The 25512-nt window shown below is 42.1% G+C and overlaps 1 protein-coding gene across 7 annotated transcripts in view; it reads right to left on the bottom strand.

The window, feature by feature from the left end:
• Nucleotides 1-25512, bottom strand: part of FBXW7 (F-box and WD repeat domain containing 7) — a 111338-nt gene that overhangs the window by 4610 nt on the left and 81216 nt on the right. For 4 of the 7 annotated variants that reach the window (XM_072121255.1, XM_072121264.1, XM_072121245.1 and 1 more), the window contains 8 exons: nucleotides 16146-16228; nucleotides 13760-13901; nucleotides 8485-8619; nucleotides 6104-6227; nucleotides 5874-6010; nucleotides 5639-5752; nucleotides 2760-2941; nucleotides 1379-1604 (listed from right to left, as the gene is read on the bottom strand). In XM_072121255.1, the coding sequence (XP_071977356.1) occupies nucleotides 1379-1604; nucleotides 2760-2941; nucleotides 5639-5752; nucleotides 5874-6010; nucleotides 6104-6227; nucleotides 8485-8619; nucleotides 13760-13901; nucleotides 16146-16228 (1143 nt within the window). Of the gene's footprint in view, nucleotides 1-1378; nucleotides 1605-2759; nucleotides 2942-5638; nucleotides 5753-5873; nucleotides 6011-6103; nucleotides 6228-8484; nucleotides 8620-13759; nucleotides 13902-16145; nucleotides 16229-17456; nucleotides 17706-17728; nucleotides 18014-25512 lie in introns of those variants that run through there. The other 3 variants (XM_072121282.1, XM_072121302.1, XM_072121291.1) reach the window with 3 other exon arrangements.

Below are 25512 nucleotides of genomic sequence, written 5' to 3'. Positions count from 1 at the left end.
GCGCACAGCGGTATGCCCGCCCAGCCACATAAGGCACTATGACTGTGGTAATCCTTCTAAAAACAACTTTTGAGCCAAAAGGGCTCTGGGGAGTTACCCGGGTAGCTTATACCGCCCCTCCACACTGTTTCTTCACAAACCGTCTCCCATTCCCTTCTGCCTGATGTTATCTCACACAGTGGGATGGGGAAAGTGCTCCTGCAGTGTAACAGCCTGTGAATATAGAGCACAGAGGCTCTGGTAATGCCTGCAGGAGTAATGCCCCATTTAAGCTTATTAGAATATTTTTTTTTTTTAGAAGTTTATTTTAGAAGAAAGACCATGGATAACAAATATAAGAAGATTACCAGTCACAGAGCCTGGATCTATTAGTAAGTGTCCCTGGTCCCATGATATTGATGGAAGATTTCCTTTAAAATAGATCATACCCAAAACAAATTTTCAGTTCCACTATATATTGTAAGGGAATAATAATCTTTAAAGCAGAATATGTCATGTGTTTTGTCATAATAAACTGCAGGCAGTGCCAGGTATAGGCCATGGAGAGATGTGTAGGCTGTGAAAAGTCGACTGTAAATCCAGGTTTGCAGCTCCTGCAAGGGCTCTATGTGGGTCTTTCATCCTGAAGGTCTTACTGCTCTTTACAATGAACTGTTCCACAGCCCCTCCCCTCTGCTCTAAGTGACTGCTGCAAGTATCCAACCAAAAAATCCTGATACAAGATTCAAAGAATATCAGCAGCAGCTATATATAATCGGACTTGTAACCTGCTTATCCCAGAAGAGATAATCCATACCAATATTACCCATCCTAGGTACCACCATCTTTCATAAAAAAGTAACCATATGCCATCAATCCCAGAACACACTGGTCTATCATTTCTGTTTTTATACAAAGTATATAATTTCTTACAAAAAAAAACAAAACAAAAGCACATAAATGAACATAACATGACCAATGACGTAAAAAGGGATGATCTCCTAGTTCTCCAGAATGTACAATCAAATTAGGTCACAAGTAATCGTTCTACAGTAATGTGATGGAAAGACTGAGATAATCAGTGACCTACAATGGTCTAGCCAATCACTTCAAGAAATCAGATGCTCCCTATAACCAGAGGGCATCTCCGCAGACAGCAGTAAGAGAGCAAAGAGTCTGTGGGTAAGGGCACCGTGTAATGAGCTATGAGCATAGGAAAAGGAAATCGGAATGGCATTTGACCTACATACATTCATAATAAAACACATGCAGCTCCAAAATATCTTTTTGCAGACACACACACAATCCTAGACATTTAGGAAGGCTAATTCTTGGTTTTTTTGGAAGGCAAAGTGGAAGGAATAAACTAAAAAACACTTTCACAAAAGGATGTTCTTACCTGTAACGAATAGACTCTGTTTGTATGGCCTTGAAGTGTGTGTAAACAGGTTTCGGTCTCTGGATCCCAGACTTTTACCATGAAATCGTAAGCACCGCTAACCACCCGCCGTCCATCATACTGAACACAGCGGACCGCTGCTACATGCCCCATAAGTACATGTAGGCACTGCCCCGTCTCTATATCCCAAACTCGAAGGGTGGCATCCCGTGAGCCACTTACTACCCTGTGAGTGAACAAATAAATAAACGTTTAACTTAAATTTGAGAAGGTATGAATATTGTTTTAGCCATATATAATGTACCATCATGTCATGTGTTAAGCCTTATCCTGCAGTTTTGTATTGCTCCCTCACATACTCTTCATAGTAAAATCTAAAACCAGGATAAAGAATTGTAAACCAAGCACATCTACATGGTGATGTGTGCCCCCTCTGGCAGAATCCACCTTTCTTTAAAGAGGTTTTTCCACGAAGAAAAGTTCGGTCCTATCCACTTAGCACTCTGCAATTTCCGTCAGCTCCATAGAGAGCATTTTATGCCCTTGTTTTTAAGAAATATTGGCTTTAAAAATATGCAAATATGCCTAAGGGGCTCCAGGCCCCTTTAAATTTTATGGAGCCCCTCATTTGCATCATTTTTACATTTTTTTTTGTAAAAACCAGGGAATAAGCTGCTAAAATAAGTGCAGAACCTGCCAGAGCGGGCACACATCATTATGTCTGGGTGCTCAGTTTACAATCCTTCTTCCTGGTTGTAGAGGTAACACATGACATCAGACTACACAAGGGATTGCTTGTAGTCTGTTACCATGGACACTGCATGTATAAAAGCTGCATATACAAGAATAATGATTATATAGTGCCATGATATTCCTGTAAAGAGTAAAATCATAATCATATGGAACAATAGAAAAGAGCACCCTGCTCTCAAAAGCTTACAGTCTATGAGACTAAATAATAAAACTCTTTGCTTTTCCTTAAATTTTAGATGCTTATTAGGTTGATTTTGAATTTTGAAGCATTATAGAAATAATAAAGTAGTCAGGAAAAGGAATTTGAATAATGAATGGCTGCACAGAAAAGTCAGAGCGACATTTTCTAGCAATAACATCCTAGAGATACACCAATTTGTTGTAAGTCAACCAATTAAACCCTTCGATAAAATAAAATTATAATAAAACAAGTAAACTTGTAAATAACCACAAGCAGGAACCTTGCCTTGCAGCTAATGCCCTCAGATCCCTAATAAAGTATATGGCTGCTCAAGCTGTACAGTAAGTACACTGCTTTACTAAAGGTTAATGGAGGCCACAAGGGAATGCAAGCGAGATAATAAATGTATTTATGGTTCTTGTAATAGCAATTGCAGCGTGTTCTGACCTTTTTTCGTGTAGATGCATGCAGCGCACAGTGGAGGTATGTCCATAAAGCGTGTGTATACATTCCCCAGTCTCTGCATTCCATACTTTTAACGTCCTGTCTGTAGAACCACTGATGATAATGTTATCTCTCATCTGAGATGACCAGACTCCACCCGTATGACCAACAAGAGTTCGTAGACACTGAAATGAGATCATTTTGGTTTAGAAAATGCATATGGGGGGAAAAAAAACATATGGAGTGAAACAATAAGACATGATTTATATTATACGGGCTTCAGATACTACAAAGTAAAAGGTTAAAGGGGGGGGGGGGGGAGAAAGCAATGTACAACGACCAGTAACATAGTACAAAAACACATTGTGCCAAAAGAACAGAAGATAATAAAAACCTAATAATGCAAGGAAAAGCAATTGACAGAATCTATAAAAACAGATTTTACTGCAGTTAAACAAGTCTGGCTCCAAACCATCAGAACATTTCTGCAGGTTATGAAGTAGGTTTGGCCTCAGTAATCCACGTGACTGGGTTACAGCCATGATGTAAGTAATGTACTATCCACTATCATATCAAATTTATCTATCAGCGGCCCTGCTTATCTGCAGAACCCACACAGTAAGGTGGATGGGCTTTATACAGCCTATTAAAGTGATTTGTAGTACGACTACATGTACCAGACTGGGTGTAGACGCCGATGAATCATAGTTGCATCACGTTGGGTAAGACGTGACTTGCTTACAGCCCTAGGCTGCATTTTTGTCTTGGATGCTCGTGTTAGGTGGAATCAAGCAGATCAGATAAAACATGTAGCACACGGCCAGTACACTGAGGGGGATACACATAACACTGCTGTTTCATAACCTGGTCCAAAATAAAGGTGTAGTGGAGCCACCATATTTCTTCAAATGCAGATTGTTCCCTCCCCCCTCCTTCCCCAAAAGGAATTATGTCTGAAGTTCCCTTTATGCACAAGGCAGTGCAGGGTGCCCTTTATATCCCACGCTCTGCCATAGTCCCCTTATATATACAATTGCTAAACAATAACATGAGTTGCATTAGCGATTCATACACCCTTGAAGAGGGATATAAGCACCCCAATGTATCAGCTAACATAAAAGATTGATGTAAAAAAGCAGGGGGAGAAGTCAGTGCACTATAATGTCCCATAATGACCAGAGACCATATGACTCTTTGTGTACACACCCTGGACTGGCGATTTCTGCAAAGTTACATCTGCTAAGAGAGAGTGGAAGCCATCAATTGTGCCAATTTCTGGCTTGTGGGATGGCCGGACCCCTCCTGATAAGAAATGTCCCTTTTATTCACCAGGTAAGAAAAGCCACAAATGATAGTATATGACACTTACAAATATAGAAGGCATCACAATTGGAGATTTTTAAATTCCATTAAAGAGCCTTTGAGAACTCCCCCACCCCCCCCAAGACACGCTTGTCCAAGTAAAGGCCAAGACTGCAACGATCAACTGTAAGGTGTTTGTACTAAAACCTTGTTCCCAAAAAAATTTTAAACTTCAATTGTCACTGGGGCAAAAAAAAATTTTTGTCTGGATCTACAATTATAAAATATACAGTTTCGACTTGCATACAAATTCAACTTAAGAACTTGGAAGCCATCTTGTATGTAACCCGGGTCTGCCTGTATAGTTTCCACTTTAGTTGCCAAGTCCATAGGACTCCAACTCAAAACTATAAGTACCAGCTGCAGCCTTGCAGGCATATAGTACACTGCCCAGGACTTGCCAAGCTTTGCATTAGGCTCTATTATGAAGGGATTAAGACATTAAAGATAATCTTTTCATCAAAAATGGTTTTAAGGGAGATTATAATCCATCATTAACATGGCTCCTTAACATTTGGCTGGGTCACTTAGAGAACTGCCAACCTTCTATAAAAGTGTGATCAGCACAATATGCTAAGCAGATACAGTACCAGCAACATGGCACAAATATCCAATGCAGATGGTGGGGTTCAGTGTACTATGAAACATCTAAGGCACCATGCACACAATGTATATGGTGGCTATATGCTAGCTCTATGAACAGCAGCTACTATGCAGCTACCAGAGAAGTGCAATGTCATGGACACCGTGTACCGTGCCATTGTCGGAAAAAAGGGCATACTCCATCTTTTGTTGGAAATACAACGTAGCTGTACGGCTCCCTTTGGAGAGGGGAGGGGTGAGGAGCGGGCCGAGTGTAGCATACATATGTCTGCATGGGGTCTTACACTGCTCGGTAACAAGGGTTTCCAATATTGGTGTAAGAGGAAAGATTATTGATTCAATACACTAAAACATGACAATCGTAAGACATCAACCAATGAACGAATCTAGAGTCTTTCATGGGAAACGCCAAAGAACGTGGAAAGGCAGGGAGTGGCGACGCAGCGTATCTCCTGGAGGCACGTCGTACAAGGAAGACACTACAAGCTGAAGAAACTACATGTCTTGTAGAGTTTGATCACACAGCAGATGATTTAGATTAATACGGACACAAAGTCCCCCGTCTTCACACTGAGACAACTTCTCTAGTGAAGGTTTTACAAGGTAAAATCTGTCTTGTGGTCTTCCCTCCCCAAAGTCTCCCCAAGTGACTGAGGCGGCTGTCTTACCTACTGCTGCTAAACAACAGTGGAAAGGTTAAACTTAAATGAGACTGTTGCTTTCAGGAGCCCGTACACATTTCACATACTTCTATAACTGTGTAGAAGCATCCAAGGCAGATAAAAGAAATAGAAATACAGAATGAAGACTCAAAAGGATGTTCAAAAGCTAAAAAAATGGAAAACATCCAAGTACCTAAAGGAATATATAGATAGACATTTGTATAGATAGAGAGTGATAGAGAGTGAGCATCTTACCTTTCCAGTAACTGCTGACCACACTTTTAACGTGTTATCATCAGATCCACTAACTATTCGGTTACCGCAAAACTGGAGACACGTAATCACATGATCATCGTGACCTTTAAGCACCTATGAAAGAAGTTGAAATGAATCCACATATTATTTCTTCCATTATCTCCTGACGACCATTCAGTCTAGGCCTATTTGCCAGCATAAGAAATCACATATGTTACAGTAAGTTATACATTACCTTTGGAGATTTCAATTCCCCTCGTCGCCAGTTTGTATCGATCCTATGCTGTCTAATATACGCACTTTTCCACGGACTGTGTGTAAAACCAGGTTTTAATACTTTTCTTCTCTTTACATGCAATGGTTCATCAATACCTGTAGAAAAACATGTGGAAATGTTAATGACCATGTGTGACTGGAGATGTCTTGGGCAATGGAGTAAAATCAATTCCTTTAAATTTTCCCTACCATCTTCTTTGCACTTTTCTCTCCATAAAAGGTTGTCTTCAGCTAATATTCGCCAGTACCGACAAGTCTGTGCTGCTTGGAGAAGATCTTTAGGTTCAAGAAATGAAAGAACGTACAACGCCAACTGGAAATTAAAATATTTTAGACTGATTAAAATCTACAGAAGTTTAAAAATATCTCTATATATATTATATATCTGCTATGGTTGTTGGAAGTTACACTACAAGCACTTCTGTAAGATGCAATGGATGTGAGTTAGTTCTAGATTTGGCCATTTATTAAACTTGCTGTCCCACACCCCTCCCCCTCTCCTGCTTTCATTCAAGCCCATCCAAATTCTAGGCCCATAGTATTGCATCCGTATTGCAGCATGGTATAGAGCCAGATTGCACCTAACAGCTGCTCCAGTAAATGAGACACATCACATCAGGAAGGAAATGACTTACTCCTAAGTGTACTTCTCTAAAGACATGATCTTCCAATGGATTAAATTAAACTGCTGTTTGGAGAATCCTCTTAAACATTCCCAAACCATTATACAGTGTAGATTCACACAACTGGGATACACAGGGTTAAAACCGAGCAACATATAAAAAAAGGAAAACTTCTCTGTGAAGGAGACGCTGAAAACCATTTGCAGATAATTACAGATGAGTATTTGTGGATCTGGTACTAAGTGTCTGCACGACTTACAGAAACAATAACCATGTAATGTAATCCAGAGGGGGATTGGCCTAGAATTACTTTCTCATAAGGAGGTAGACGCAAAACCTTCATATTAGAATTACATGCGTCATGTGATGTTGGAACAGGGGGGGGGGGGGGGGGTCACAGCACTCTGCAATCTGCGGGGGTCACAGCACTGAGACTACCACTGATCAGCAAGTTAGGCCCTATCCCGTTGATAAAGCCTTACTTGTCTTTGTGGGAAAACCCCCTTAGAGCCAGTGTATGGTAAGTCTCTGGTAACACTCCCTCAGGGCCCTTCAGACTCATTAGCACAATTATAAACGTTGATTTTAGAAGGAGGCAGGCCAAAAATAATGTATATAAAAAAAATTGCCAGAGTCACGGTGCGTGGATCTATGAGTAAGCATATCCATTAAATTTTTTTCAGTGCCTCATTATCCTCATTGTACTCTACCTCCTATTAATAGACTTGTTTAAAATATCAGTTTTATGTGAACAATTTGGTGGTCTCAAAGAAGTTTCACTGTATGTTGCAAAAAAACCTCAAAAAACATGTGTTGCCAAACTATCCATGAAAAAGTTAAAGGACATCTACCATTAGGATCAGGGATTGTAAGCCAAGAACACGTCCATTCTGGTGAGTGTATTCCTTTATGCTCTTTTAGCTTCTTATTCTTATGACTTTTTTTTTTTTTTTTTTGTAAAAACAAGGACTGAAAATTATGCACATGAGCCTGAGGGGCTCTGGGATCCCGTTAATGGAGCCCAGAGCCCCTAAGGCTCATTTTCAAAATTTTTAAAGCCCTATTTTGTGAAAACACAGTTATAAGAAGCTAAAGTCACGTCAGCTATAGTGCTGTAGAAGCTTCTCATCCCCAGGACTGGGACACCAAGTAATATTATACTTGCACTGCTCCAGCTTTATGTAATGCAGTGTCATGCATAGTGCTAGGAAGTGGCTAAATAAACATAAGAACAACCTGACAAAAGAGGACAACCCAAGGACTGCTACAGAAACGGTGCTTCAGGAAGAAAGGCAGAATAATTCTATTACAACCACAATCATTAAGTCAACAAATAAAACCAAGTGATCAGAGGCGTGTAATGGCGCTACTGTCATTGCACAGCCGACACAATTAAAATGATACCAAGATCAAACCCACGTTACAAGCGGCTCAGAGCGCTGCATTAGGAAGCAAAGATCAAAAACTTGCTGGCAACATGAATAATTCTCTATGAGGAGGGCACGAGCCTCCACACAGAAGTAAGAGAGACTACAAGGGCATTAGATTTATCTGACTCCACGCCAAGACAAAGTCCGGCTGCTGCAGACCCCCAGAAGAAGGGAAGACGCTGCTATACTCAGTAATGAATGCAATATGGGGAGACAACAAGCTGCGCTGCTGAACAAGGAGCCTGCAATGCAGTGTGGATCAATGTGTTGTAGTGAGGAGACGCTACATAGAATGAATCCAATCTCCACAATGCAGCAAGGCTGGAAAACAGCAACTGTACGTGCACCAAGCCCTGACATTGTATGTGTGTCTGAGGACAGGAGACATACCAGGGCTCCTTACAGCTCCTGCATACAAGGAGACATTATATGATATTATGGGGAAGACATAGCAGAAACATATAACATGATCCCAATGATGAGCTAGGGGAGGCCTCCAATAGCTGACACATCTTACCTCTTTAGGCAGTAAAGAAATGAAGTCCCGTTGAAATTGAGGCTCAATAACTTGCATCATATGCTTTACTTGGGTGGGTTCACAACTGTCGATGAGCTCATCTAGGGCAAGAAGCTTTTCCGGTCCACTCCAACTCTGTGGAAGAACAACAACACAAAAAATAAATAATTAATGACATTATACATATTACAGAGCCTTCAAACTGAAGAAACCCTGGAAGGAAGGCCCCTTTCACGCAAGTATTGTGGGGACATATATCTGGCCGCAAACTTGTGCCTATAGCGCCCAGCAGTGGTATGGTGACCACACACGTGTAGCACTGTACAGGTCACAGGGAAAAAAATAGGGCATGCTCCATCTTTCCTCATGTTTATGGCTGGGTGCCCTGCTCCGCTATGGAGCAGTAATCATCTGGCAAGCATACGTCAATGTGAAAGCAGCACATAGTAAGGATCGTTTTGGATGGAGTTCCCTTTATAAGGATCCACATAATTTGGAGTTGCAAATATTGCGTCAGGCAGTTTCTTACTACGGTGCATTAGATCAGGAATAACCAAAATATTAATAGAACCATATCTATATGTCTATATGGCCCAGTTAGCAACAGATTTTTCACTTCCGGTATGGACGCCTGTTACAAAAATGGCGGTAGAAAAAAAAAAAGTATCCATTAAAACGTCTATAGATGTCAGTGGACTTTTATGGCGCTGTTAAAGCCTTTTTGCAGCACTTCTTTTAGGCTGCTGTTATTTCAGATGGAAGAAATTCCATTTCAGCTCAAACAACAGAAGTGGTGCAAACGGAGGAGAACGGAAGCATTAAACGTTCATTGACATCTATGGACATTACAAAGGATGTTAGTCTTCCGTTACCATAACAAGCATTCTCTTACGCCCAGTTCACACCTGTGTTTTGACTTCAGTCACAAAAGTAATAATAGTCAGATGCTAAATGTATTAGAAGCAGTCCCCGTCCCTCTAAACTAGCATCTGCATACAGCATGAAGACTTGTTGAGTTGTGGTATATATAGACAATGACATTCTCTATTATAGTGCAATGATTTTCTGCCTTCTGACTTTCACAACCTGTGCCATTTACAACACACACCTAATAATACGCATTGAAAGGCAATAGATTGCCCCAGAGGCCACTTTATTGTCAAAGGGCCCCCGAAGTATTTCTTCATAAAGCCAAAACAATAAAGTGAAAAATAAATCGCAGCTTCTTGGAATCCTTTTTATTGGTTTTGTAATAAGAGCAGCTTAGGAAATGAAAACCATTTAAAGCTTCATAATGAAAGCGCAAGGAAACTGGTGCTGCACCCACAATAACGAGACGTCCCCAAATATCACAAGCATTCTACATTAGAAGCAACAAACTGTGCGTGGTCTCACCTTTATCATAGAAACGTCAATGACTATGACCAAACACAACTCCCTTCTATATAACAAGACAGTAATAGGCGATTACAAGGAATACCAAATACGTGACAGTCAATACGGTCACTCTGATCCTCCAAACCAACACACAGGGCCCATAAATGGATTCACCCCCAGGACCGTCCTTTTGTGTGACCTAGAATCACAATAGATTTACACAGGCCTTTTTACAAATCACTTCCCATTATTGTATAGACTGGTAGCGTGTATATACCACTATGTACATACCATAACAGGTATGTGCTGGAGGAGAAGGACCGCACCCCCTATCAAAGGGCCTAATACAATAACTCACAAGTCAGATGGATTTTTATAAATAACCAGCTCTTTATCATTTAGTTATTTAACGTCAAAGTGATAGGCTCTAAAGAGTTACTTTCCTTTCTTGGTTGCAAACTTCCAGAAGAGATTAGACTGAAGAGCAAACCAGTATGGACACATCAGACACCTGAGGACTGAGTACAGCTAGAACCAGACTGACTCAACACGTGGGACTAATGGAAAATCACATCCTTTATATGCAGCCCATAAACGTAATATAAAGGCAGTCCTCACAACATACTTATGACAAGCCAATATGTCACAATCTATAAATAAAATTTTGTATATAAATAACCTTACTCACAAGTGTAGTAGACCAGGGGATTGCATCTATGCTGTAGATCAGCTACACCTAGGGCAATATATGTTGTACTCCTTAGCATTGTATATAATGACTATATTCACCCTGGTACTCAGCAGTGTGAGCCGCGTTCAGCCATGCAGTTACATCTACAGGTGGCTGACAACCATCATTCACCTGAACCATCAGTCTGGGCATGTTCATAGACTTTAAGCTCTTGTGAGCAGGGCCCTCACTCCTATTGTTCCATATGGCTTTTGTACTCTGTAATGTAGTATGTTATTTGTTAATTGATTTTTAAATGTTACAGAATATAATGGTGCTATATTAATAAAGATTATTATTACTTGGCTTGCAAACAATAGAATGAATATGTTGAAAACCAAGATGGCTGATCCTCCAGACATTTGAGGTTAGGATATCCCCCTTCAGAAGGTCAGTGGACACCAATTGGCTGATGTTTGTCATATGGGAATGTCACGTCTGGTGCAAGATTTGGGGGATAGTGCATGACACAGGAGATCCAAACAATAGAGGATATATTTTGGCTTTGAATTTAGGAAGGGTTGCTTACAAGCAAAACGCATAGAACCAGAGCAAAGAACCAGAGAAAAGAGTACTTATTCATCTTGTAGCTTCAGGTTACCATTTCACAGGTGCCCAAAATGGGCACACACAAGGTTCTGTTCAAACAAAATTGTTTTTACCTGCATTTACCCAGTGTAACCTGGTGTATATACATTGCATAAGGAGCTGTAGGACTATACAACTGAATAAGTATGGGAAGTACAGGCTAAATTTGGTGTCCATGTAATATAACCTGAGCCTATACCAATAGACAGGTATACAGGACCTGGCCTAGCTCGTGTTTACAGTACACAGCACATACACTGGACTCTGCTCAGAACACAGATTAATAATTGGAAATGGTCCACATCTGCTGAATAGGTTTTATTTCCACTGAGCTTTGATCATGAAAGGTTCCAATGTGTTCTGCAAACACAAACTGAAAACAAGAGCCCAGAAATATCAGAATAGGAGATGGCCGGCTGTGTTGTGGGATGGAAACCAACACTGAAAACTACTTTATAAGACATTCACTTCTCTAACAGACTACAAACACAATCAGTGCTATTCTGCAACAAAAACAATGACGTGAGAGGGGATCCCCACAACAAACTACTAACAGCCTGCTAGGTACTGTCCAAATCATCTGCCATAAAGACAAAAAGAGATTATCCCACACCCAATAAACTAAAGCAAAAGAATGGAAAAATTATCTATGTAATTCTGTAAATGTCTGTGTGCTAATCAAAAGTGTCAGTCACATTGCATCAGGTCACATGTATACGTGGGAAAGCCCCAAAATAGATCTTTCATTTAAAAAAAAAAAAAAAAAAAGTGTTTAGATGAAGTGTTAACCTAAGGAAGGACCACAGCATAAGCTCTGAACATATTTGCAGTCTCATGTTGATCCTAGTAAACACCACAAGAAGTTTCCATGTCATCAGCTCCAAACCACTAAACTGTGTACAAACTGGTATTTGAGGTCTTTTCGCCTTGTCAGAAGACGTTACACTGTTCCCCCTCCTCAGCTATAGCCGGGCTGTGACAGCCTCCATAATCATGTGAACAATAGCACCGCTTTTGGTTACTGTATTTTTCATGGGAACACTGCCCCAGTTTGGGACATGAATGGCCCTTTAATCCTGAAGCGCGGCGCTCGATTATCTGCTGTAATGTACATTTGCATAGCAGAGCTCCACCAAATGACCTGAATGGATGGGAACCAGCAATTACAGCTCGAGGCTGCGGGAGTGGAGGAGACAGATAAGCAAAGGCCTTTTTATGCAGAGTTAGCGTTCGGGACAAATCATGCAAATAAAAACAGTAGTATTTGGGGCAGGGTGCTAGGAGAGCGGAGGAGCACCTGGCATTGAGCCCAGATGCCGGGATAATTACCTGCACATCCCTCCTTACACATAACATGTTGGGGCTTGATAAACTACAAAACCATTCATCTCCATCATAGCTTCCCACTTGCTTTCCCAATCATGAAAGGTTCTTATTTTCCCAGGAGGGATAACAATTATCATAGATAAAAGAATCCGGCCGTAATTGTAACATGACTGGAAACCTCCTGGATGACGCGCTTCACTTATCTCAGCTTTTGCCTTCAAGCTGTAGATGTTCTGCACTGATGTCCCGGGACAGGTTGAGACAACTCACCATTTGGTGGTCTTTGTCACCAACTGTTTTACAGCCCCTTTCCCATCATTAGACCCCTGATGCAAGGTCTACAACACCAAATGGTTTGCATACTTTAAGGGGAACTTTGAAAATGGAGTTTAAGTTATAGGACAGGAGGAGCTGAGCAGATGAATATATTGCTCAGTATAGCTTGTAATGTACTGTAACACAGTAATTATCTGATTATTCTTTATTTAGGTCTTATTGACCGAAGGTCACTGGTATATGAATAAATGATAAATCATTTAGCAGGACCGCCCACTGGACTCCTAAACCCGAGCAGGTAGACCAATAAATTACTAAATAAACTAAACCTTTTCCCAGCAAACAATGAATCACTCTGTTCAAGATATCCAGCCTGCAGAAAGTACTACATGTACAATATAATAGACTCCCTTCAAGCTGTGCAACCTACATACTCCACTCAAGTGAACACACTTTTATCCTACAACTTGTACGACATGCTCTGAAAGCTTCTCTGCCACGACAAACATTATCCCTGCAGTAAGCAATTTTGCTGCGACCTTCTCAATGTAGACTCTGTCGGACGTACAGAGATGTTTGCTCTCATTCAGTGTACAAAAGGAGTCCTGCCTGGCAGGCTGGCATCATGGACATAGAGCCTAATGAGGCAGAAAACCAAGGGAACCTGCAGCAAGAACAATGAGTCCATTTAACCCTTTTAGAGACTCATTGCATAATTTCACAAGGTTCTGAAAAGCTAGAAGCTTATATTGTACAAAAGCATAGGGAAAAGAACTTGCACAGTCCTACAAGACCAGCGTGGCAACCTACACATTACTTTCTATACATACCGTAAACTAAAATACTATTTTACCGATTTCCATCTCCTTTATACAATAAGTATTTTGTTTGTCTAGTTCTGCCCCACACACTTGGGCAGAACATAGAATCATGACCCAATTGATAAAACAAGTTGGCGCTGGAGTCCGATTGAATTACCTGGAACATTTTCAGCCATTCTTGAAGGCCTGAGGGCGGCTGCACCGATGTAATCCGACGTCGTTGTTGACCCTGCCCATTCGCTGCCCGTAGGTCACCAAATGTTGTAGGCGTTGCTGAACATGGCACAAGACCTGTTGTACTGTAGATAAAATAATGAGAGGTTAAGCATCAGGTATCTGCAGAAGTATAAAGGCTAGACAGGTTACATGCCTCTTCTGGTACTATATCTTAATAATCTTCCCTAATGCAGGGGAAAAAAACAATGCATGGCACAAACCTGTTAAATGGTATCCATATTGAGTTCAAGCATTTCCATAGGTTCCATGAATACATACATGGTGAGAGAAGCTGACTCAGTAGAGGCAGGTTGTCACTCAAGGTTGGGGGCACTGGGCGAGAATGTCACGCTAGTCAAGCATGTAATCAATTTCTCAGGCACGTACATTTATAGCCAACATTCCCACTGGGAATGTACTCTACCCCTCACTAATTTAATGCTGTACCCTTCCGAGTCACAGATTACTGTCCAACCTGCTGCAGACTCCCAAGGGGTTAAAGGTGCAGCTAATTCAGTAAATGACTGAAAGCCATTGGGTCACTGGAGGATGAAGATATTCTATGTACTTATGGCCAGTTTTTATATACTGGATCAATGACTATGTTTACATGACTCCACGATTTAACTTCCTTGACTCTGAGTCTTATAGAGTCTCTGCGGTCTTTCCATTTTACAGTGATTAACACTAGAGGAAGCTCTTAAAGGCAGGGAATCCCTTCTGACATTTTCATACGTAAAGCTTTTAGGACAATAATAGCTTTGTGTTCCAGCACCTTTTAGAGCGGCGGAATACTCAGGGGTCTACTGCGATTCATATAAAAGACTTCTGGTTTTAATGGCAGTGCGAAAGCTTTAATGAATTATGCTAAACTGATTGCTCCTCCGGGGGTATCAAGTGGTCACATCCTTGTAAGCTCAGACACAAAGCACAGAGCAGAAAACAAATAGTACAAAGCTAAAATGGACATTTGACAACAGTATCAGATCAGAGTGATAAGACGCTGTAAGAGTGAAGAAAGGAATACGAGTGCTTGCTGCCTGTATATATATGTATATCCAGCTGCTGCTGGTATTCTGATGGTTAAATGAGCCATGTATGTGATTGTGTTGGAACTTGCCACTGTAGGGAACTGGGAGGTCATGAAATTCTCAGAGTGAAGCGATTAACCATGACTAGAGGAAAACTGTGTGAAGTACTGGAGCGACAGTAGGAAGCAGGCAAGGCAAAAAGCATCAAAGAATAGCTAGTCTATCACAGAGCTAAGCTGCTGCTTCAGGGTCTTAAAATATATCACTATGATATATACCAATATAAGGGTTTACTGTTACCTCAGGCAAATTCTTAGCACATGGAAAGTCCTAACCACACCTGAGGTCTACAAAAGGCACAGAGAAATGGATCCCTCAGGCTCATTTTTAGCACATATGGAAAGGCCCAACAGAGACAGAGGTTCTCCGAAATGACATTGGGATTGTTTCACAGTAACTTGAGGCTCTTTCTTGAGACATATGGAAAGCCCTAAAAGAACCTGAGATCTACTGAAAGGACAGTGGGCAAACACCATAAGAATCTTGATGTTTGTGGACAAGTTATGGGGGAGGTCTCAGCACAATGTAGCATTACTAAGGGGGAAATCTCAAGAGAATATGGTGTAACCTGGATCTTTCAGGAGAAAAGGTAAAAGGTTATATGTCAGTGCATGGGGAATCTATGTATTAATTTACAGGAAATGTATGGGTGAGAACAGAAAAAAAAACACAGAAGTTTAAAAAAAAAAAAAAAAATATTGGAAAACATCAAAAAATAGAAAGGAAGTTTATTTATGTTGACACAATAAAAAGTTAAACTGCAATCTAAAACAACATTTACAAAGTAAAATCTAGTTTACTAGAATTTTTATTTTCTGCATTACAGTGACCACAGATCATGGAACAAGCTGCTGTATTTTATTTATGTTGAAGCGGCTCAGAAAATTGCTTCTTTATGTAAATTGTAGAAAGCAAAAGGCAAAATAAAAAAAAAAAAAAGTAAACAAATAATTTCTTCTGTTTGACATTTCCAACCGAGAGCCTGAGAGGAATTGAATAGAAAACCATATTTCAGGATTTTCCCCTTTCCACAGTAATGGCTTTGCTTCAATCTCCCAAAACTTGGATTTTCATCAGAGCCCCCAATTAATCTGCTGTTATTCACGACTAGAGCCTACCCTCTGGAGCGGTAATGAAAGCAAAGCTGTGTCCAAATTAAAGAAGCAGCTCAGCAGCTGGCGAGACAGGATGTACACTCCAGTCATGACCAAAGCGCCTATTATTGAACTTAATTACCTTGTGTACTCCGAGCCTTTGCAGGGTTTCTTTCCCAAAGAGAAAGAACGGACCTCGGATCCATGGTCCAACTTTCTCTTCATCTGAAATGAGAAAACAAAAAGAAAAAAAACGAATAAAACATTGCATCGGTGGAAACAATGCATCAAAGTCTGGTGTAACAAATGAGGTGTCAAACAAGAAAATGAAAAACAAAATGCTAATTCATCCAGGTGGATTTATAGGTCTCTCCGTATTTTTTTTATTGAACCGCGGCACAAACCTCATAGAGCTAAACATTTTAATTGTAAGTATAACTAGCACTGACAGACGATGGAGATACAGGAGGAAAGTTCCCTAGCAGCTATATATGTCCCTCTACCGACAAGTGTAGTAACAGCCAGCTATGATCAGGGAACCTGTTGCCTTTTCTCCCTAAGACAATGGTCTAGGAGTGTTACAATGTAACGCTGTGTGTCGCAGCCCTATAAACATGCAGAAGCACAGGGGAAGGAGACGCGGCCACTTCCAAGTGATCTACGATTTACATATGAAATGAGTGTACAAGAGAAGACACAATAGCGGGGTGCCCGCCAGTAACATGGATGTGACCTGCCATAATGAGCCCGCTGTGAGGACTCCTGTTTAACCATGCTCTGCCAACATGTGCCGCTTCTTCCACAGATGAAAAGCCTCCATTAAGAACGAGCGAGCCGCATCTTTCACTTCCATTTACAAGTGCGCTAGTTACTTGTGGCTGATAAATCCAGCTCCGTGCACGGTCTCCGATGTAATTATTGCCGCAAGTCATTAAAATATAGATTTGTTCTCCACAACTCCGGGGATCTACAATCCTACACTTCACAAAAACCTGCCCCGGCTCTGTAACGAGGAGGCGTCCATGGCGAAGACACAATCCACAGGAGCAAGGGCACAATCCTGGGTGTCCGGTAATACAAGGGCGAAGGACGGGTCTGCTCAGTATAGACAAGGTGGATGCCAGAGGACTGGTGGCATGACATACAGGGTTAGGAATTTACAGCGCCATAAAGCAAACTGTCCTGGAAAGTTACGACTCCATGGCTACTACAGGACGGGATTAATATTCAGCACCATGCTCTGCTGCCGGATAACCTTGTCTGAGAAGGCGGCTAAACCTGTGGACTCAAACTTGCCATCTTATAGCCGTAGCGGGTGTCTAGCCGGTGCCAGGGAGCGGGCAGTGCCCATGCAGAGTGCGGGGCATCCAGCAGCAGCATCACCTCCGGAGGGGGCACCAGACATGAGAGGGGGCACACAGGAGAGGGGGCACACACTGCATTATCACCTTACCAGACTGGTGGGCAGATAGCTGGAGAATCGCTCCCATCCTGGAAGTTTACAATACTGCAGCCCCGCAGAGGGCATAGTGTTACCGGGAGGAGGCTGCTCATGTATCCCGGGTCCCGGAGAAGTGGGATGCAGATGAAGGCGAGGCTCTTATGCCAGTGTGTGTGCCATCTGCAGAGAGAGAGGGGAGGATGCGGGCTCTGGCTAATCACAGCACCATCTCATCCCCCTCCGGGCGGGCAGGCGGGCACCGCGCACAACACTCACTCACTTACTTTGTAAAAGATCATTTTTAGAGTGCCGTAGAAGCCCATGGTGGTGGCGTGTACGTGGTATCCTGTACTAGACGGCGGAGCAGGAGGAGCGGCTCCGGGGCGGCCGGGCGCTCTGGCGGCTGTCGGAGGAGAGCCCGGGTCCAGCAGCAGGTGAGTACAGCAGTGTGAGCGCAGCCTGTGCTGTGGACATGCTCGGACACGTCAGGAGAGGCGGGCGGCTCACACACAGCAGCAGCGCACAGCACACACACAGCCGTCTGTATCCCCGCTGACAGCAACTCCAGAGACTCTACACGGGCGGCACGTACCACCCACACACAACACAGGGGGGTGCCGTGGAGCTGCACTCACTTCTAGCACAGACATCCCATTACACCTCCCCTATTTATACAGCGCCAATGGTGCGGTCCACAGCCCACACATCAATTCTATGGAGAATGACGGAGCGGAGGAGGAGAAGGAGGGACCGCGGCCGCTGCACCTTCCCTCTGCCCGGGGCTACTGCCGCTCACCCGCCCCTCTACAGGGGAGAAGTGGCGTCTACTCCGGGCATTACACCTGCCCGCGCTGTGCACTGTGCACGACTCTCCGTACAGACATCCGTCCTTACATACGCATCAACTACAGGCGTGATATAGCAGGGGGCACGGGCTCTTCTCATACGCAGAAGCGGATCTACAGGTGTGATGTACAAGGGGGCACAGGGGCCCATGTACAGGAGTAATGTGCAAGGGGGCACTGGGTACCCATCTAAAGGTGTGATGTACAAGGGGGCACCGGGTACCCATCTACAGGTGTGATGTGCAAGGGGGCACAGGGGCCCATCTACAAGTGTGATGTGCAAGGGGGCAAGGGTACCCATCTACAGGTGTGATGTGCAAGGGGGCAAGGGTACCCATCTACAGGTGTGATGTGCAAGGGGGCACCGTGTACCCATCTACAGGTGTGATGTGCAAGGGGGCACCGGGTACCCATCTACAGGTGTGATGTACAAGGGGGCACCGGGTACCCATCTACAGGTGTGATGTACAAGGGGGCACCGGGTACCCATCTACAGGTGTGATGTGCAAGGGGGCACAGGGGCCCATGTACAAGGGGGCACAGATACCCATCTACAGGTGTAATGTGCAAGGGGGCACAGGGGCCCATCTACAGGTGTGATGTCCGCACCCTTTGCTGTGGAGGTGAAGGGGGAATCACATAGGGCAGTGAACCTTTTAGCGGCCAAGTGCCCAAAAAGACACCCAAAATCCCCCTTATTTATTGCGAGGTGCCAACCAAAAATGATGCCTGTTCTTCAACAATCATATTGGCCTCCTGAGGACAGCAACACAGTAGAAAGATGGAAAATTTGCATTTTTAGCTTCTTTCCAGTGTCCCTCAGACCTGTAGGGGCCAGCAGGAGGACCTCCAAAGACAATTCAGCCCTGACTATTTATTCTCCCTCTTCCTACAGTCCCAAGTAACGAAGTCAGTATCAAAATATGACTGAAAGCAGCATCTTTTAAGTTGCTTGGAACTGCAGGAAGATTCTTCGAGTCCTGTCTGGTGTGCTGGGGTGATGGCCCGGGGCCCACAGAAAGGGCTCCGAGTGCCACCTCTGGCATAGGGATTCTATGCCAGTTTTCTGGTTTAGGGACCAGATAGATGTTTGCCCCCCCCCCCCCCCCCCACATGCTTCCAAGGTTCCTGAACCCCCCAGACTGTAGATACAGTATCCTCTATAAGAGTGGTACTTTGCTTTACATGGGGTGAAGGGTGTAGGATAATAGATTTTCTTTGGTGCTAATGAATCTGATCTTGTGTATGATGAACAAGGCCAAAGAATCATTAAGCAAAATAATTGCATTTACCATCTTAATTATACTGTCAATAAATCTCAGTGATTCTCATGGTGGCCGACATCTGCCTTCTACACAGATTACACATCACGTAGAATAAATAGGGGCGTATTTTTCATCTAATAACAGGGTGGGCTTCTACTTCTGAATGCTTTTGTAGCAACCCGATAGGGGGGGGGGCATGCCAAACCGCGGCAAAAAATCCTAATGATGTAAAAATACAAGAGGTATTCTGATAAAATACACTCCGGTGACAGTTTCATGATAGGTGGGGGCCCCCATTTCATGCTTAGAAATCTTTGACAAAGAAATAGACTTTGAATTATGTATGCGTGACCACTGATACCATTGCCCCCTTTGCTCAAGGTAAGTGCGGATCCAGGACGCCTACTGAATAGACAGTGGATAACTAAATAAAAGACAACTTGTTACAGATAAAACTTTTCAATACTTCACTATTGATCATCAATCCTTAGCTCATGACATCAGTGCCAGATAAGGCCTTACATGCCACCAATGAGATACGAAGTGATAGTAGGCGGTGGCAGGTGGCGGCTCTGTCCTATTCTCTGGAGCTACAGGAAGAACTGAAATGTGAATTTGGGGAGCACATCAGTCCGACTACTACCCATCCTTTTTTAAGACCTGATGAAGGAACTGCAAGGTCAGACATCAGACAGGAAAAGAGCAGAACAGGAAGAAAAAGCCACAGAATTTGATAACTCTAAAATAAGCTCTATTAAGGAACGTATTATACACTGTTTAAATGTTAGGGGTCTAGAGTAAACATTACCCCGATTCTCCATCAGGATTCTAAGACAAGAAATTGTTTCAAAGAAATGGTCAAACAGGTCACTTCCTATCAGCTTAGAAACCAGATCCTTTCTACAACATGCCATTTTCTGTATCCCAATGACATGAGATGCCAGGGGCAGTATTGGTCAGGTCTTCAGGTTCTCTATAATTACCACTCTTACTGCCAAATTAAAGACTGGATCCAGTTCCACATCCCCAACACAGAAACCTTTGAAGCGTAAAGATGACAAAGCGACATACAAGTATCTTTATCCCTTTCTTCATTTGTAGCAAAAACTATTTCTAACAAATACAATTTAATATTAGTGGAAGAGAATCACAAGATTGGCGGCTCTGTCCTAGTGAAACCTGAGGTGACGATGGCTTTGGGCTAGTAAACACAGCCTTTCTGCTTATATCATATATCGATCAAATGCTGACAAAATGTTCATTGTCAACATAGACAAAGAGGATTAGGCGAGAAACATCCAAATGCCGCTGTGCCGGGCTAACCTTTGTCTGCACCCCAGCCCACAGCTACGGGATGTACACATTTTGACAATATCATCTCTCTCCTAAATGAAATGATCCTTAACTTATCCCTCTTCATGTCTCAGTGAGGATGGGCTGGCTAGCACGTACGGCTCATTCTTGCCCTCGGGATGATGTCTGGGAAGGCTGAAAACCCTCCCAGCACTGGGAGGAATGTCAGGCATGCAGGGGTCATGCCATGCTCTTTGAAGCCTAGGTAACCCATTATCATTAACCTTGTGGTGTACACTTTCCAAGCAGTGAGGTCCCCCCTCTACTGTAGGAAAATTTGTAGTGTGGTCTAACCCTAAACAGGTGTCAACAGGCCACTCAATTTCACACGCATATTTGCTTAAAAGATCTAAAATCTGCAAGAGGGGCACGAGGGTCTGGTAGAACGTGACAATCATGTCCCATAAATGGACTGTAGGGGTGGTCCAAGGCTAGTTTATGAGTTCTCAGGTTTTGCATCAATCTCAGCCAGAGCAACATTTAATAAAGTGTTGTAGGAAATGCCCCTAGGCCTGTTCCAATAATCCATGCAGCACTTTTGTTTCCCAAATTAATTCAGTGGCATAAAAGCTTCCCTTAAATGGACAGATTTGACCCCATTAAACTAGAAGGATAGATAAAAAATTATGTCTTATAAAATTCTCTCTTTTATGCAAATTCTTGTCTGAAAATTTATTTAAATGTCAGGTAAAAATGAGCAGAGAAGAGTCATATTTGCCCAAGATGATCCACTTTTAGAGGTCAATGGGGATGTCACTTCAGATGCCCCTATAGCACCAAGAAGCATGCTTTTGGTTTATATTAAAGACAATAATCTCATATCTTTTAGATTGCATTGTCTTTGTGGTTCTGTGATCTGCAGAACAGGAGATACAGGAAGATAAAGACATAGTTGGAAATGCGAGCTGCAGATGAAGATACAATTCCCACCTATTTTTTAGTTGTCTGTAGCTCCAGTCCTGTAACTCACAAAAGCCTGATGTGATCCGAAAGATGAGATTCTTATCTTTACATAAAAGCATGTTTCTTTACAGTGAAAGATAAAGGTGCCTGAAGCGAATGCCCCCCCTGCAGCCTCTCAGTCAAAATACGACTCTTCCCTTTTCATTTTAGTATGAATTTAGAGATTTTTATAGATAAATGAGTAAGACTTCACGTAAAAGAATTGTAGGGAGGTCATACCATAGCTCTATATGAAGGGCATAGTAGCTTATTGGGGTAAGATCTGGTAAACCCACCATATAGTAAAACAGTAGTAGTGAACCATTAGTTATGGTGGGGATATAAAGGGGTCCTAGTCAGCTAGTTACTGTGCAAAAGAAAGTATGGTTAATCCATTTCAATCTGTCTGATGTAATGCTACAAAAAGTGATCGGTTTCCAAAACACTGCACATAATTCTCCTATATAGATTATTCAAGATGAAAAGCTTTCAATCAAGACCAAATCAGTAAAAACAGACAAACACAGGAGCTCAAGCATAGCTGTGGAAGTTATCATCGATTCATAGAAATCTGTGATTGTTCAAAGCTTAGTTATGTGGTCAATAACAAAGTCTTCTCCCGAGCTGCAGCAATTCTCTGGAATGTCCTTCCCCGGACTATCAGACTAATACCCAACCTCCAAAGCATCAAATGTGCTCTAAAATCTCTTTAGTCAGGTATATCACACTCGCCAACTGCATGAAATTTCAACCCTCTCTTCACTAATCCATCCTATGTCCTCCTCCTGTTGGTTATCCAGCAACCACCACATACCAAGCTCTAGACTTCTCTGCAATCCCATTGATCTTGGACTCAGTATATAACATGGCGCCTGATGGCTGGTTCAAGCAGCAGCATTTTTATATATTACATTATTGTATTCTGTTCCCATGGCTGGACCATTATACAAGCTCTTATACCTTGTGTCACCCCCTCATTCTCATAGACTGTAAGCTCTTGTGATCAGGGCCCTCACTCCTATTGTTATATATGATTGTTTTTACTCCGTAAAGTTATATTTTATTTGTCCCCTATGAGTTGTAAAGTGCTACGAAATATGAAGGTGCTATATAAAGATTATTAATATATTATGCCCCGCCCATCAGACTCCTAACTCCAGAAAGAATAGTGACAGACATTTCAGCCCATTAAGCTGCTCCAGCTCAGCTCGGATAGGGATTACACTGCATGGCTTCTTTTTGATATGACATTGAAGCAGCGATAAGCTGGTGTTGTACTCTCACAGGACTGAGATAATGATTCATACAGCAATGGTCTGACACCAAGTGTTAAGCATTACCTCTTCATGCTGGTCCTTAATGAGAAAACAATGTTATTTTAAGAATTATAGATTCATCAAGACGCGTGACACGAATCTCCAGCAAAATGTCTAATGTGACAGCTTTCTGCTCTCCCAGTATGTGTCATCACTTCTTAAAAATATAGCAAATCCCAGATGGGCGGCAGGTTTAACCTTCACAACATTCCCTGGAGAACGCATCTTAACTTCTTATATGCCGGAGTGAAGCATCTCGCCAAAACTATAACACAAGTCAAACAGTCATACTATCTGTAGGAAATCTTCCCTCAAAATTCCTCTTCTAAAATAAACTAGAAAATTAGCCGAGAAGGCACGCGATACATTGGAAAGGTGTAGAAAGTTACATGAAGGACATATCTCTTATACTAGAACACGTCTTCTCATGTACAAGGCCAGGAATATAACACCTTCCTATGAGAACTACATCAAATAGAGGGAACGCACAAAGAGAAGGAGCAGGCTTGTATTGTGTCAGATGTAGATTGCAGCAGAGGATAATTAGGGACTCTGCTACCTTCGGGGAAGAGCGGCCACAATCTCAGAACTTTCTATCAAATATAACGGTTGCATGTTTGTCTAGACTAAATATTTCACTTCTTATCCCAGACCAGCGTGGTGTCACCTCTCACTGCATTGGCAGTCATAGATAATACTGGTGATACATGCAATGCAGCCAGAATCGGGAATACAGGTTGTATCCATATGTAGATACTAAATAACCACTAAACTACAATATTCCATACATGACGCTACAGATCTATTCATTTTCCCAAGCATGGTGTCTGCTTGCCCAGTTTGGGTATTTATTTATGGATAGGAATGTGTAGTTAATAAGTGACAGACCAGTGAACCAAAATATTTCCACATCAGTGACAAAAAGTTTTGTGTATATAACGCCAGCATAAAGTAAAACACAAATTATCCATTAACAGTGGAAAAAAAAGAAGTATAAAATAAGGAGATCTAAAACTTCTTCATAAAACTTCTCTCTATGAAACCATTTTGGGGCACCTCCTCTTAAACCGTAATTTCTGCATTAAAGGGACCAGAATTTACCCCAATTAAACTAAAATAGACTCATCTAGGGCAAAAGATTATTCTTCTCATTTTCACTTGATTTTTAAGGATATTTTTATAGTTCAATGAGTGAGATCTCACATAAAAAAAGGAATTCTATAAAAGGAAATTTCATACACTAACTTGAAGGGGCTGGTAGTTAAATGGGGCCCTTGAAGCTGTTACCCTATTATTTCTATTGACAACTGGGCTTGGCCACTTTATTTCACGAAGGGGTGCGTCCTTACAATTTTCATTTCGGTTTGTATTTTTTTCCCCACTTAACCCAAGGCAACAATCCTAGGCTGGACAGTTTTGTCTCAGTATGTCATCTGTGATTTTCAAAAATAGAATACTGACCCCTTTATAGTCCCTGTGTTTTTATTCACATTTTTCTTTTTTTTTTACCAAATCAGTGGTCTGCGGAAACATTTTTTGAAAGCAAATCCTTTTTTTTTTTCATATTGTCATACCATGGCCTCATAGAAGACTTTGGATCTGCAAATTAAAGCATGGTGTGCACATCCACTTATAAAGAAAACCCATCATGGTAATAAACTAGATGCTAAATAAAGTGATCTGCACATCTGTGAGCATCACTGCGTTTTTACGGCTACATTGCATTTTCCTAAAGTGTTTTGCCAATGCTCAATATTACATTCCCACCAGGAAGGATGGGTTAAAATGTCTCTACTATACTTGGTTGCCACCATCCGAGACAGAACTATAGATATTTCAAAACTAGAGAAAGAAAACCACAATGGCACAATAAATGCCCAGGTCACAGTCTAAACAGCATATCCATTACACGTGAACTCTTAAAAGTACAGATTGCTTTCCAATGTGTCATTCCCTCCCTTGGTAGATCTGGAATAACGTGTTTCTTTAGGTTCGCTGCTGTCACAGCAGATGGTACTGGGGCACAAAGTTAAGTGCAGGAATCTCTCTGTGTCTTTGTGTCACATCGTGATGTACATCACAGCTGGAGCAGTGTGTGCCATTACTCTCTCTGTGTGAGGCACTTCTCATGTCATAATCAATGAGAAAGCCCTATTCTCCCCATCCATACAGATGAAAGCCTGGCTATTCTGTACACCATCACAGAGTGCAATATCTGTAGTCAAAATTGTATAAAATACTTTTTGTCTCATGGAAAATGTATCTGCTGACAAGTAACATGGCTTGGCCTTCTCCCACCACATGTCCAGGTGCAGACAGGTTCTCTACATAACTTTATATACAATTT

This window comes from Engystomops pustulosus, chromosome 1 (assembly GCF_040894005.1).
Source record: "Engystomops pustulosus chromosome 1, aEngPut4.maternal, whole genome shotgun sequence".
NCBI lineage: Eukaryota > Metazoa > Chordata > Amphibia > Anura > Leptodactylidae > Engystomops > Engystomops pustulosus.
This window is presented reverse-complemented; position numbering and strand designations above follow the sequence as displayed.